We start from the raw sequence: 13,321 nt of genomic DNA, 5'->3' as shown, positions 1-13,321 counted from the left end.
CCAACCCAGTATTGGCTCTGGAGGACTTTTTTTTTTAACCTGAGTATGTTAGTTCTGTTTCTCTAGTAGCCCAAAATGGAGAGCAGATCTCATGTGTAAATAGCTCTCCATTTTACCGACAGTGAAAAAGAATATATAGCACTAATGCCACTAATAGCACTTTAAATATAAAACTTTATGTTTATTTTGTACCTCTATCATTTTAGTTTAACCTCCATCATTTTAGGCATATTTCCCATATACTCAAAATCATTATATACCAAAATACAATGTATACAGATTTATGTTTTACCAGTAGGAATGTTTGAATGCTTTTCAAAGTTAATCCAAACCTTGTAATGGGATACATTTTCAGTCACTTAAAATTCGCTTAAGCATGAGCTTACACTGAGAGCACTGAAATTAAGACTGCAGTTGGTGTGAAACGTTGGCCTATCTACCATGTCATTTAAAACTATCAGGGTGCTGGATGTTTAACTATGTGTGGATTCAACCTGTTTGAAGTACCACCCTCCAGAATAGCTGGGGGAATGATATTTTCAGACTGTCTCTGTGACTTGTGCAGGTTACAGTTGCTGTTTGACTGGGAGAGAGGGGAGAGCATGTCCAGAAACACCTACCCACAACCTTGGATGCTTAAATGTTCCCTGCTTTGGTATAGCAGTAGAGGTCTGAAAGTGTGGTCTGTGGTCTTCAAGTGATGCAAACAAACACAGAAAAGTTTTTTGTGGGGGGTTTTTTGGCTAACTTATTTTCTCTAGTGCTTTCATGTGCTTTGTGCCTAAAACTGATGATAAAAAAACATACTGTTCTTTGTGTTTGAATCCGTGTTCACATCATTACATGAGGTACATTTTTGAAATTCTCTTGGTGCTTATTCATTAGCTGAGCCTTGCTTCAGCCAGAGACAATAGAAAATTAGTTCTTCTGGGCAGTGATACATCCTAACAGCTCATTATTTAGCGCTTGATGCTTGATCTCAGCTAGGACAGGACTGGAAAAGAGAAAAGGAAGGGTGGTTTCTCCAGAAGACATTGTTCTGGCCAAATCCTGCTCTGACCGGTGTCCTGGGCAGAGGAGGAAGCCGGCAGCAGCAGCCACAGAGCCCGCGGGCCGTGCTGTGCTGGGCTGGACACACTGTGCAGGGCTGGACACGGTGTGCTGGGCTGGACACACTGCAGGGCTGGACACACTGCAGGGCTGGACACACTGGCAGGGCTGGACACACTGCAGGGCTGGACACACTGGCAGGGCTGGACACACTGTGCTGGGCTGGACACGCTGTGCAGGGCTGGACACACTGCAGGGCTGGACACACTGCAGCGGCACAGCGCGGAGCCCCCGCCCCGCCTGGCGCAGGGCCAAGGCAGGGGTACATCCTGATTGCTGTTCTCATGGCTCTGTCGTGATCATGAAGAGGGATGGAGGCCTCTGTCAGCCCTGGCAAGTGCCTGTTTGACAAACTATAGCCATCTCAATCAGCTCCCACCAGTGGCAGCAAAGTTCTGAGCACGCAGTTGGCTTTGAGCACAGAATTGCCTCTCCTTGCCCAGAAATGAGGATCAGGAATATTTACTGGGAGAAGAGCAAAATCTCAACTGTGTGTGCTTACACCCACGTGCTCTGGCCTTCCCTGAGGTGAACCTAGTGCTTGTTGTATTTAGGTGCTGAATCCAAACACTGGAATGGCACTTGCTGTCTAAAATGCCAGTGTCTGTAGCTCTGTACAGTGCTCTGTTAAACCTCTCTGGGTTTTCTTCAGCTGTATCTACATCATCTTTGTGGGCATGAATGATAAAAGTATTTTTGAAAATATAAGAAATTAATCTCAGTGGAATTTTTACAAAGGCTGAAAACCACTTTCTGTCTTCTGAGTCCCGTCTCCACCCACCAAAACAAGCAAGCAAGCAAAGCCCCTGACATAGCATCAGTTCAGTGTCTGACATTTGTTGCTGGAGTTTGCAGAGCCAGTGCATTGTACCACCTGTACCAGCTCTCAGCTGAGAGGGTCCTGCTACAGCTTCTAGCTAAAGACTTGCATGGCTGCTGTTATTTGGCTGTTTTGTATTTCATTGCCCCGAGCATTTATTTCCTGTTCTTTATATGAAGGAAGAATATTATATTTTGAATGACTTGATGTGTTTTTAGATCAGCAATGAGTATCAGCTGTAGGAACATTGTCCCTGCTGTGTGCATCCATGGGCACAGAGGGAAGAAGTCTGACAAATCCATAAATGTGCTTTAGTGTTAACCCAAAATTCACACAATATTAATAATTCCCTTTTTTATCAAGGAAACTGTCACAGTATATGGAAGTGCAAAGTTCTTAACATAAGAAGTGTTCTCATAAAACTGTTTCTATGAAATACAAGCTGCAAGTCTCACACGGGACAAAGTGTGAAGCAGAATTTTTATGAGAAATCCTTGGAATTACCATGAACTTTCGGTGACACTAGCAATGGTGGTTCCCACTGCAGTAAGCTATTTGCTCATAGTTATTCATTGTATACTTAAATGTATGCTTTCTGGTCACAGAAATAATTGGCAAGGATGTTTCGGGTTTGCTTTTCTTCATGGGAGGAGAAAGGAAAAACTCATAATGTTCTTGATCAGAGGTCAAGATAGATCCTGCTCGTTAAAATGGCACACACAGCTTGTGCTGGTTTAAATCAGCTTTGTCTTTTTTACATTTAAAGGCACAGCAGAGAAGTCTTTAGCTTTGAAAAGAGATGTAGTGACAAATGCTGTGCACCTGCTAGAAGATTCATTTAAAGTTCAGGGGGAAATCCTCTGTAAATCTCACGATAGAATGGATTCACTCATGCAAAAGGCAGAATCTGTCTTAGCTAAAGTGGTGAGAATACAGAATAAACCCCAGAAATATAAAAGATGAGGCCGCAGATTTTCAGCAGTGTAGCTGGGATGTTATCTGTTCCAGAATGTCAAATGAATTAGCTCTCTGCAAACCATTTCTGAGCTCTTTAAATTACTGACTTCATCTACTGGAAAACAAAAAAGTAGTAGATAGACATTGAAGAAGTGAGATCTTTGCTGTAGGATTAAGTGATATTCTGACTGATTTTGATAGGAAAACTGACTGGCAGCAGAGGTGTAGACCAAGTGTTTATGGCCAGTTTTTCTTATTGTCAAACTACAAAGGCTTCTTACCCCGCAGGCAGTAATCATAATCCCTTTTCATGCATGTCTTTATTTTTGTCTGTGACATAGACAGTTTCCTTATTTGTGATGGGTTGTTTAAATGCAGTGTGAAAATTACAAGAGAAATAACTTGCTGGAACTCGTTGTGACCCAGTATGTTTTGTGGCTTCTCAAAACAGGTAATTTCATGTGCTATCTGGCTCCAATATTGCATACTGTGTGACTTGTGCCTAGTGGAATTCACCTTCCTTTTGAGGAGTAGTGGCATTGTCTCGGCATGGAAAATTGCAGAGAAAAAAAAGGCTGAGCTAGCATTCTTTTCCTTGCCTTTGTTTTGTTTCATTTTTTGATCTGCTGGGGGCAGCACTGATGAAGTGAGTCTTTTGGCAAGGTCACTAGAATGAGGAGTGGGGAAATGCCTTTGTGGGCCAGGACTGCGGGAATATTGCACGCGAGGGTGGGTGCAATATTAAGAAGATGTTACTGAGTTATTTGGATAATAAAGCAGTGGTTTAGGTTAGGCCAAGGTAGAACTCTGTAGGGTCTCCGAATGAAAGCCAGATGATGAAATTGGATATTAAGTTAAAGAGCAATGATCTAGCAAGAAGCCTCAGAAAAAACATTGCCAGAGGAGAGGGTTTGGGGTTTTTTTTTTGCTATGGTAGAACTAGTATTTAGTTGTGGTAATAATATTGTATATTTGTACAGTGCCTTGCTGAAAGCACGTGCTTCTCTATCAGCCAGATGTTTAGATGCTTTGTCTTAGACAACTGTGTGTTGTCGAGTTTTCGGCGAGGTTTTTTGCTATTCAGACTTCTGAAGCCTAGTTCTGATGTTTTTCAGTGGGAGGAACATTCAGTCTGCTTTCCAAGCGTGAGGAGGAAGGGTAAAGCCATTGGCCCACATGCTACAGGAATGGCTCAGCTCAGTGCCCTAAGGGCAGCGTGCCCCAGCAGAGCATCCTGTTTTCCATGAGCATGGCAGCATCCAAGCAGAGCTCAGCGAGGCAGCTCTCTGGGGCCTCTCTGAAGAGTTACTGCAAACACTGCTCAAGTCATGCAGTTGCTACACCCTGGAGCGGGCCATAGGTTAGATGCAAAGGCACTTAATTTGTTTTCTTTTTTCTTTTTCCTTTAAAAAAAGTAAATATTTACAGATATAATTGTGAAACACCAACCAAGTTTGGAAAAAAAAAAAAAAAAAGGCAAGCAATTAACTCACTCTATCTTGATCAAAGTGCGCTGCTGTGCGCTTGCTTCCCCTCGGCGCACTGCTGGTCCCCGGGAACGCTGCCCAAGAGCCGGGGCAGCGCTGGCTCGGGTTGCAGTTTGTACACCTGACATGGAGCCCAGCGCCTCCTGCTCCGCCTGGGAACAGCCTCGCAAAGCCACCGTGCTCAGCCCTGCGCCACTTAATTAAAATACCTCATCCAGGGGCTGTTTATAATGGCAGCGCCAACCTGCGCGTTGTGCTTTTTGTTTTTCCGCTTGTTTTATTTCCCCCCTCTCTGATGTGTTGCACGCAGTCGGTGAGGCACCACATGGGTTGCTGCTCTTAGACACTGACAGCTGAGGAAATTAAATTCTGAGGCAGAATTGGGTAAAAGCATGACTAAATCAGTGTTGTTTTTCTATAACAACTGAAACAACATAATTATTTTAAGGTCGAATTTTTATTGCTAATGAAATGTTTCAAGGCAGTACATTTTTTTTTTTTTTTTTGCATTTTCCTTATACCAGGGTCCTTTTAAATACATTTTGGGATTTCTCATTTTTATTTTTTTTAAGAAAGTAGAAGTGGTTGAGTTCAGTAGTAGGACACTGTTAGATAAAAGCAGTGATAGACTGCAGATCCAGCTTCATATGAAGTCATACAGCACCATTAGTATTACTGTTCTATTCAAGAAGAAATACATATTTATATGGTCATTCATATGAAAAAGCTCATTGTATTTGTAAAATCTACAGTGACATCTGAATTAAAAAATTTAAGATACTGGAGCATTTGCTTATACTAGTTGAAGAACTGCTTTGAGTGTACTAAAGCAAATCTTGCATTTTTGTTCGGGTAAGCCAATGAAAAGAAAACCATAAGGATGGTGTGATCTCACACATACTTAGACACACAGTTTGGACTGTAGTACAGGCAAACTTTTTTACAGAATTAGAGCTTACTGTACAAGACTGCTAGAAAAATTAAAAGGGCACCCCTTAATCCCTTTAGGAAAACCTAAAGAAGTGCAAAATAGTACTGACTGCAGCTTCTCCCCACTTTGCTGTGTGTCTCTTACTTTATACATAATATTGCATATGAAGTTTTAAAGAGCACTGATTGTTGCTTTATGATGCATACTCCTTATCATCACTAAAAGAAGTGGTGTCCCTAAGAGATGATGTACAGTTTTAAATTATGTTTTCTTCAGGAGGATAAAATTCTGTTTGGGCGGAAATCACCCGCTCTTAAGGGAACACATAAGTGGGGGGTGATTATAAAGACAGAAATTGTTGGTATCAGTGTTTAGAATTGTATGTTTTGTCATCCTAGGAGTGCATATGTGTGTTTACAATAGGGTTTTCTGTTTCATTTGCTTTAAAAAAACCCCACTGAGCTAAAAGGTTTGAAAGGAACAGCTTGAGGAATTTTTTCCATCAAGATACAATCAAGGGCAGGAAATCGTAGAAGCAGAGTTGTGGTTTTGCCTCCATTTTTTTATTAGTTAATTAAACTATAACAACTCTTAACTTCATTTTAGGTTAACTGTTCCTAGAGTTCAGAAATATTTTAAGAGGTCAATAATGCTTTCTTTGGCTCTCGCTCATTCCGAGCGGGATGAGGAGCCGCAGTCGGCAGGGCAGAGTTTTCCAGATGTGCTGCAGGGCCTGTGCGTGCGCTCATGTCGACGGTCGTCGCTGGTGGGAAACCATCCCTCTTTCCTCATCTGCACACCATCCCGGACAGATGGGAGCCAGGGGAAAGAAACGTGGACAGCCTGACATCTGTCCTGACCAAAGCTCGGGAGCCCTGGGTGCTGGCAGCTACCAGTTGCCACGTGTTGTTACTCAGTGCTGAGTCTGACTGGGAATGCTGGGGAAGGGGGAGTCCAAAGAGGCAGTAAGTATGGAGTTTCAGCAGAAGCAGAAACACCCCTAAAAACCCATTGTACTTGGCAGTGTGGGTTTTCCCTGTGAATTCGGAATGTTTTAAAGTGCCATGAGGCATCTGTCTGCGTTTTCTCCTCGGCGGGTAGAGCTGCTCAGAGCTGTGCACTGAAAGGGCACATGAGGGAAGAGCCATGCAAGTGTCACATAACTGTCTTTAATAGCGGGAGCTATTCCAGCACTTGGAGCCAAATTGTCTTTCAGCAGAAAGGATAAAATTTAGCAGAGCTGGGAAAGGGAAAGAAGAAAGGGGAGGGGAAACACAGCACCACCTCCTGCTGACACCACAGAAGTTTCCCTCAGCTTTCCCTCTCTCTCCCTCTGTGCATATATTTTCTTCTTAATCAGCTGCGGCTCTTCCCTCCCCTGCTTTGCTTTTTTCAAGTGTATTTTTACAGTTGGAATTCTGCTTTTCTAATTTCTCTTGTTTCACATTTAACTTCTTCAGAGGATTTCATTAATAGTTATTGCAATTAAAAATAATAAATAAACTCAGCACCAGCTGCTCAGATGGCTGCCTTAGCATATCTGGAACATAATGCGGTCTGTTCAGGGCAGCCACACAATGCAATTTATACCCACACCTGAGGGAATGAATTTCACAACTATAATTGCTACAATATAATTCTTATTAATGTTGTGCTATAATTCCTATTAATTCCAAAGGGCTAGTAAATGCATTAGGACTTGTCAACATATTATTTTACACTGTTTATGATCTGTAGAATTACACTCTTCAGTATTGTATTGCATAAAGAAATGCCTTAAAATTAGCTTTAATTGGAGAAGGGGAGGGAGCACATTTTCTGTTAGGGCACTGGGAAGGATGCAAGGATCCTGGTGTTTGAGAAGCAGTGAAACTGCATTTTAAAATCAGTCCTTTGAACTTTCTGTGCCATGCAGTTAACAGTTTATGAAGATATATTAATAATGCCTATCATTGTTATTAGAAAAAGAACCACTGGTGTCTTTATGAAGGAATAAATAACTACAAGAAAGATATGGTTATAAAATTTAAAATAACTGTCTTCCAGAAAAGACAAAAGTGGGGAAATTACAAGTTATTGTAGCTGATGTAATAAATGCAGAATGGGTTATCTTGCTGTGCTCTTACTTATTCTTGTTTTATCTGACTACCCTGCTTTTCTAGGTAGTGAATATGATGAAGAGGAAGTAGACTATGAAGAATCAGACAGTGATGAGTCCTGGACTACAGAAAGCGCTATCAGCTCTGAAGCTATCCTTAGTTCAATGTGCATGAATGGAGGGGATGAGAAACCTTTTGCCTGTCCTGTTCCTGGATGTAAAAAAAGATATAAGGTAAGAAGTAGTGCAGACCTACCTCGTTTCCTGCTGGTGTAGGTGGTGGGGAAAGCCTCTAAAATCAGTTTGCACTCTTCTCATTTAATAGATATTCACAATTATTTTTGTGATATTTTAGCAGAATATTTTATTCACTAGTTGCCTCTCAAGCACAGCCAAGTTTATCAGTTTTACAAGGGATGTCTGTCTGTCAAGAGAGATTACATATAGCAACTCTTGCTTTACATGAGCAAAAGCTCTTAATGAGCTTTCTGTTATTTAGACAAATTAATTGCAGAATGCCGGAGGTACTGCAAGCAGAATAATCTCTTGGGCCCCCTTCAGAAGCATGAAATAAAAAGCTTCTGTCCATCTGTGCCAGGAACAATTCCTTCTGCTTAACTCCTAGAGATACTGCCTCCTCTTTAGTGAGACAGTGCCCAGGGTGCATTTTCTGTTCAAGATGATGTGTGGAATGTGGTGGTTACCATCATGCAAGTCAGAATTCACCTTGGGAAGGCAGGGTCTTGCAGAAATTCTGGCATCATTCTGTCCTGGGTCCAAGTTCCCATGGCACATTTACACAGCCGTCAGTGACCCCACATGCATCCCTTTGTGTGACACTCTGGAAAACAATTCCCTGACGTCCTCACCCTGCCCCGTTCTTTAATTGTTCTCCATCATGAGAAATTGTTTGTCTTTTTTATGTAAGTGAAGCATTTCTAAACTGGAACCTTGAGCTGACCAATGTAGAACATGCCAGGATGTTACAGGAGTGTTGCTTCACATGCATCAGTGCAGAGACAGCTGAAATTGTGTGGAACATCTTGCACTTCAGCATGGCATTCTCTAACCACTGACATAATGGAAGTAGTGGGTTAGCACACTTCCTCTAAGTTATTTTCTAAAGTTTTTGCACGAACTACTGGAAAATCCAACTGTACATCCTAGAAAAACCATGGTGCCTGGTTGTATTTTATGGCTTGTCCTTTAAATAACTGGTAAGTAGGGACTTAAAAGAGAGCAGAATTATGAAATAGAAATTGAGGAAGGCCAATAGCAGTTGAGATACAACAGTTGTGGCAAGAATGGAAAACCTGTGCATGAAAACCTTGTAGTGAATGAAAGCCTGTTTCAGTGGTGCTGCAGCAGCTCCCATAACAGCAAATCACAAGACTCAGGTTCCTGTACAGACCACTTAACCCTGACAACACTGCTTCATAAAACATGGAAAAGAAAGCAGTGTGCTTGTTTCTTAGGGACATACAAGCCTTTTTGCTGAGATTATCCTGAACTATATCATGTTTATTCTCCAGTTACAGGAAAAACTGAACACCATCTCCAGGGCCAGGGCAGAGGGAAAGATGGTTTTGGACTACTTGCAAGCATTACTTTGCAGATAAACTCACATTATTGAAGATCAATACTTTCCTTGCGTGTGGTAGGAGCTGTGCCAGACAGAGGGTATGGTATAAAAAGCTAAATCCCCTAGCTCAGGAAGCAAACAAGCCATGGTGATTGTTAGAAGTCGTGTGCCCAGAGGGCATCTATGCATTGCAGAAAACATTTGCTTAATGGCAAAGTCTGGAAGGAGAACCCTGTAATTTGCTATATCCTGTCTGTTCTCTGTTTGACTGCCAGCCCTCTGTCTTTTTATTGCCCAAATGAGCAAGCTGTTTGTGCCTGCTTCTGCTATCTCACTACCTTCATCTCAAATGCATGAGGACTGTCTATAAGGGATATCTTGTACACCATTAATGGTAGACCAGCCAGGCAGGGGAATAAATTAATGACCCTTAGAGGGGCTGACAGGGAACAGCAGTAAATAAAAAATACCGTATTCTTGTAAGAGACTCACCTCTGTTTAGTCCTGATAGAAAAGCACATTTCCTTAAACTCTGCCTCACCTCATTTCTCTTTTCTGTGGGCTCTGTTTCCTCCCTTTTTTATTTTCAGTCTATGTTTTTTCTTTTTGCATTTTTATCTTTGTTTCCTTCCTTTTCGCTTTGTGTCAGCTGTGTTTCTTGTTTCCTCTTTATCTTCCTTCTGCTTAACCCGCTTGTCTGACGGAGTCTGGGTAGGGAGTCCTATGATCAAAGCACTGGGATTTTCTGGTGGGTACTGGATAATCACAGTCAGGACTGTAAAACAATTATAGAGCTCCAAACAGGAACACAGACATGCACATACAGTAATTGCCAGGCTCACTTTACGGCTGAGAAAGGATGCATTCCTTTAGGGAGCGAGGAGGAAAGGAGGATATACACAGTTTTCTTTTGTCTGGCCTTAGGTGACGTAAGTTTGAGAAGCAGAATGGTATTTTTAGAGATTTTATTTGTATTTCAGTACTGCTTAAAGGACCCAGTAGGGATGGGGCACCTTTTTACAAACAATGTTCAAGGATAAGAGATGGCCTCTGCACTGAAAAGTCATTATGGAAAGGTAAATAAGACAAGAATGAGTACAACAAATACTCCAAAGGAACGGGCTGGGGCGGACACTGGAAACTGTAAGGAGAACATGTTTATACACAAGCCCAGATGTGTATCAGAAGCCCCCGCTGGCCTCCTGCCCAGCTGCTGTCTCCTGGCGCTTTCCCATAGGCAGTGCAAATACTCATAAAGATTTCCTTGTTCTTCAGGAACTTTATTTTTAAAAATTGTTTGCTTATAACATGCATAGGTACTCTATATAGTGTGGCAGAGAAGCCATAGATCCTGGGAGAAATATTTTACTTTAAATTACATGTGGAATGGTCAGAAACATCTAAATAAACCTGAAGTACACTGACTTCTTGATGCTTTAAACCCAAGTCTTTGAACAAATTTCCAAAGCTTGCTTTCTTCTCTAATTATACTTATTGAGGTAGAGAAGAAGTTATAGTTACTTTATAGTTTTCCATTTATAGATATTTTTCTTCCCGCGCTTCATCTTTGATGCCTGAAATATGATTTTTAGAAAATCATCTGTGTGATTCCAAGAAACCCAAAGGTATAATCCTTGTTTCTGTCAAGTTCACCCTCACCAAACTTTGGATTCACATCCAAATTTAGATGCCCCGTCCAGAAGTGTATGGATATTGAGTAGTTAATGTGCTTTGCAAAATACAACCTTGAAGGAGCTAAAATGGGGGTTTATTAAGGTGTTGATTAGTTTTCCTTTTATTCAGTACCCCTGAGTGGTCTCTAGCTCCAGACAAGGACTTTGAAAATGCGTTTAAGATGTAGATAAACTTACTTAGGCAACATCCAAATAGCAAATGATGTTGGAAGCATAGTAGGTCCAACAAACCCCACATATATGCTAGTATAGAGAAAACCCTGGAGTATTTGTCCTAAATTTTCTAGTTTGTGCAAAATTAGTAATAAAAAGAATAATAGACTTCAGTGCATACAGAATGTAGCTTATATCCATGACTTTCATTGGCCTTGGGCAAGAGGAGAGGGGGTACCTTCCAAGGCTGCTGAGGCACTGGGTTTGTCTGTCTGGCAGGTGAAAGGATGAGGGTCCTGTCAGGTGGCACAAACCCCCAGGAAGGCTGACCTATGAGTGGCGAAACTCAGCAGAGCTTAGGGAAGGAGAATATTGAAGTGAGAGGGAAACAAGGGAATTTACTTGAAAGCAAGCAACAAGCCAGAGCTTGCAAATCAAACAGAGGAACTGAACCCACAAAGAAAACTTTGGGATGAAGAGCCAAGAGTACAAAAACATGTATGAATGTCCAAGGCTGAAACAAGAAATCTCTCAAATCATCCTTTTGAGATGTCTTTTCCTACTTGAAGTGAGGCTGGCAAGGTCTGTGCAATGTAGTGCCTTTGTGAATTCTGCCGTGCAAAAGGGGCCCTGCCCAACAAGAGACTTTGTGTCCTTGCAAACCAGGTAGTGCCAGTCTAAACTTCTCTATCGCCTCCTGATCTGGTCCCAGGTTAATAATTGTTTCGTCCTGTTCAAGATTTTTAGAGTGCCCTTCTCTATGGCCATCTTCTTCCTCAATCATCTGTGAGAGTAAATAGTGAGCAACCTAAGTAACCAGAGCAATAAAAGTGATGTACGAGTTTGGCCGTGGCTTTTGCTGCACCTCAGCAAACTCAGCCCAGACGTACAACAAAGTGTTTACATTGCAGCAGTGGAAAAAGTGCCGAAGAGTCACTGTAATTCTAACAACAGTTTCCTTTTAGACAGAAGTACAGGTCAAATTTCAGGTTACACAAGCTCCTTATGCTCTGTGTGGTTACTGTTTTTCAAACCTTCCATGGCCCAATTCATCCCTTTAGGTTTCTGCTTTAGCATCTCCTTAAATTTTTCTGCCTGGAAATACTTTCTCCCCCTTCACCAAGGAATGGGTGTACTGGGGCTGATGGATCATTAAAAAACCTGGATCAGGAGAAGAGTACCATTGGCATGGAACAGTGAGGGTATTTGTGATTGCAGATTTACAGCATCTGTAGCAATTGATAGTAGCTCAAAAGTAGCTAAAAGAAATTTCTTAGAAAAATTAAAAGTTAAAACAGGAACAGGTTTTGTTAGGAAAATATTGTTATTATAGGTAATAGGACTTGTTTTAAAAATTTTTTGCTACTGCAGTAGCAAAAGTTTAGCAGGTCACCCCCAGATTTTCTCCTTTTTTGAAGGCACAGGTCCTTAAAGGCACACAGATGATGACAGATGCCTTATGAAGTCCTCCTGCCTCCCAGTGACAATGCTGGCCCCCTCACCCCAGTGGCCCTGTGGGTGCTAGAGGTTGAAACTATGTGGAAGATGATCCAAAAGCTGCCCCAGGATCTCAGATTACTTGCAGGGAATTCACTTGACTGCTTTTGAGGCTGATGTGTAGCTTTGAGGTGCTCTTGGAGTTGTGCTACAGCTTTCTGCCTCCTCTAAGTGCTCTGCATCCACACAGACCCTGCCCTGATGGCTTGTGTTCCTGTGTCTGTTTGGTGTTGGAGGTGGGGGATTCTCAGCTCCCACATCTCAGGAGACAGCTGTGCAGGGGTTGCCCAGAATTTTTAAGGGTGTAAAGGACAATTTCAGAAGCTGGATTTGCAACTTCAGGTGTGAATTCACAGCCTGGATGCTCTGGAGAAGAGGAGCATGAATCTGCAGGAGGAGCAGTTGCTTGCAGTCTTGCACCTCTTTTCCAGCGTGGATATTTGAGACAGTTTTCCTGTGAGTTCCAAGCTGGAGCTTACACTTGCTGTAAGCTGCACATTGATAAAACTTGTTCAAAGAGCCAAGGGGACTTCCTGTTACATGTAACACCAGGCAGTGGTTCAACAAAGACAAAATTCCTAAGATCTAATTGAGTGGGTTATTTAATATGCAGGCTGTTAGTTGATTTTAGATTTTTAGCCTTTTCTATTTTTTTTTAATCTTTAAAAAAATACTGAGATACATATCTAGAATCTTTAGAGGCAACACAGAAGAGCCTTAGAACTGTGTATTTTTGTCACAAACGCTATCTTCTTTGGTTTCATCCTAAGAGAAGCTCAAATGAAAGAGAGTATGCCTTTGCTTATTCATCCAAAAATCCGAGCTCTTTTAGTGGGAGCAGATGAGACACCAGTATGCTCCACAGAACAGTATCAAAACAGCTGCTGAGATCACAACAGCTTCTTCCATTTTTGCCAGAAATATGTGAAAAGACAGGGGAATTACTTTGATTTATGTTTAGTATGTTTTTTTCATTGACATGGCAGAAGTGT

At 41.8% G+C, this 13,321-nt stretch overlaps 1 protein-coding gene across 3 annotated transcripts in view; it reads left to right on the top strand.

Annotated features, from left to right (window-relative positions):
* Nucleotides 1-13,321, top strand: part of JAZF1 (JAZF zinc finger 1) — a 187,160-nt gene that overhangs the window by 170,810 nt on the left and 3,029 nt on the right. For all 3 annotated transcript variants that reach the window (XM_064413080.1, XM_064413084.1, XM_064413072.1), the window contains exon 4: nt 7,468-7,637. In XM_064413080.1, the coding sequence (XP_064269150.1) occupies nt 7,468-7,637 (170 nt within the window). The remainder of the gene's footprint in view (nt 1-7,467; nt 7,638-13,321) is intronic.

Source organism: Passer domesticus, chromosome 1, assembly GCF_036417665.1.
Source record: "Passer domesticus isolate bPasDom1 chromosome 1, bPasDom1.hap1, whole genome shotgun sequence".
NCBI lineage: Eukaryota > Metazoa > Chordata > Aves > Passeriformes > Passeridae > Passer > Passer domesticus.
This window is presented reverse-complemented; position numbering and strand designations above follow the sequence as displayed.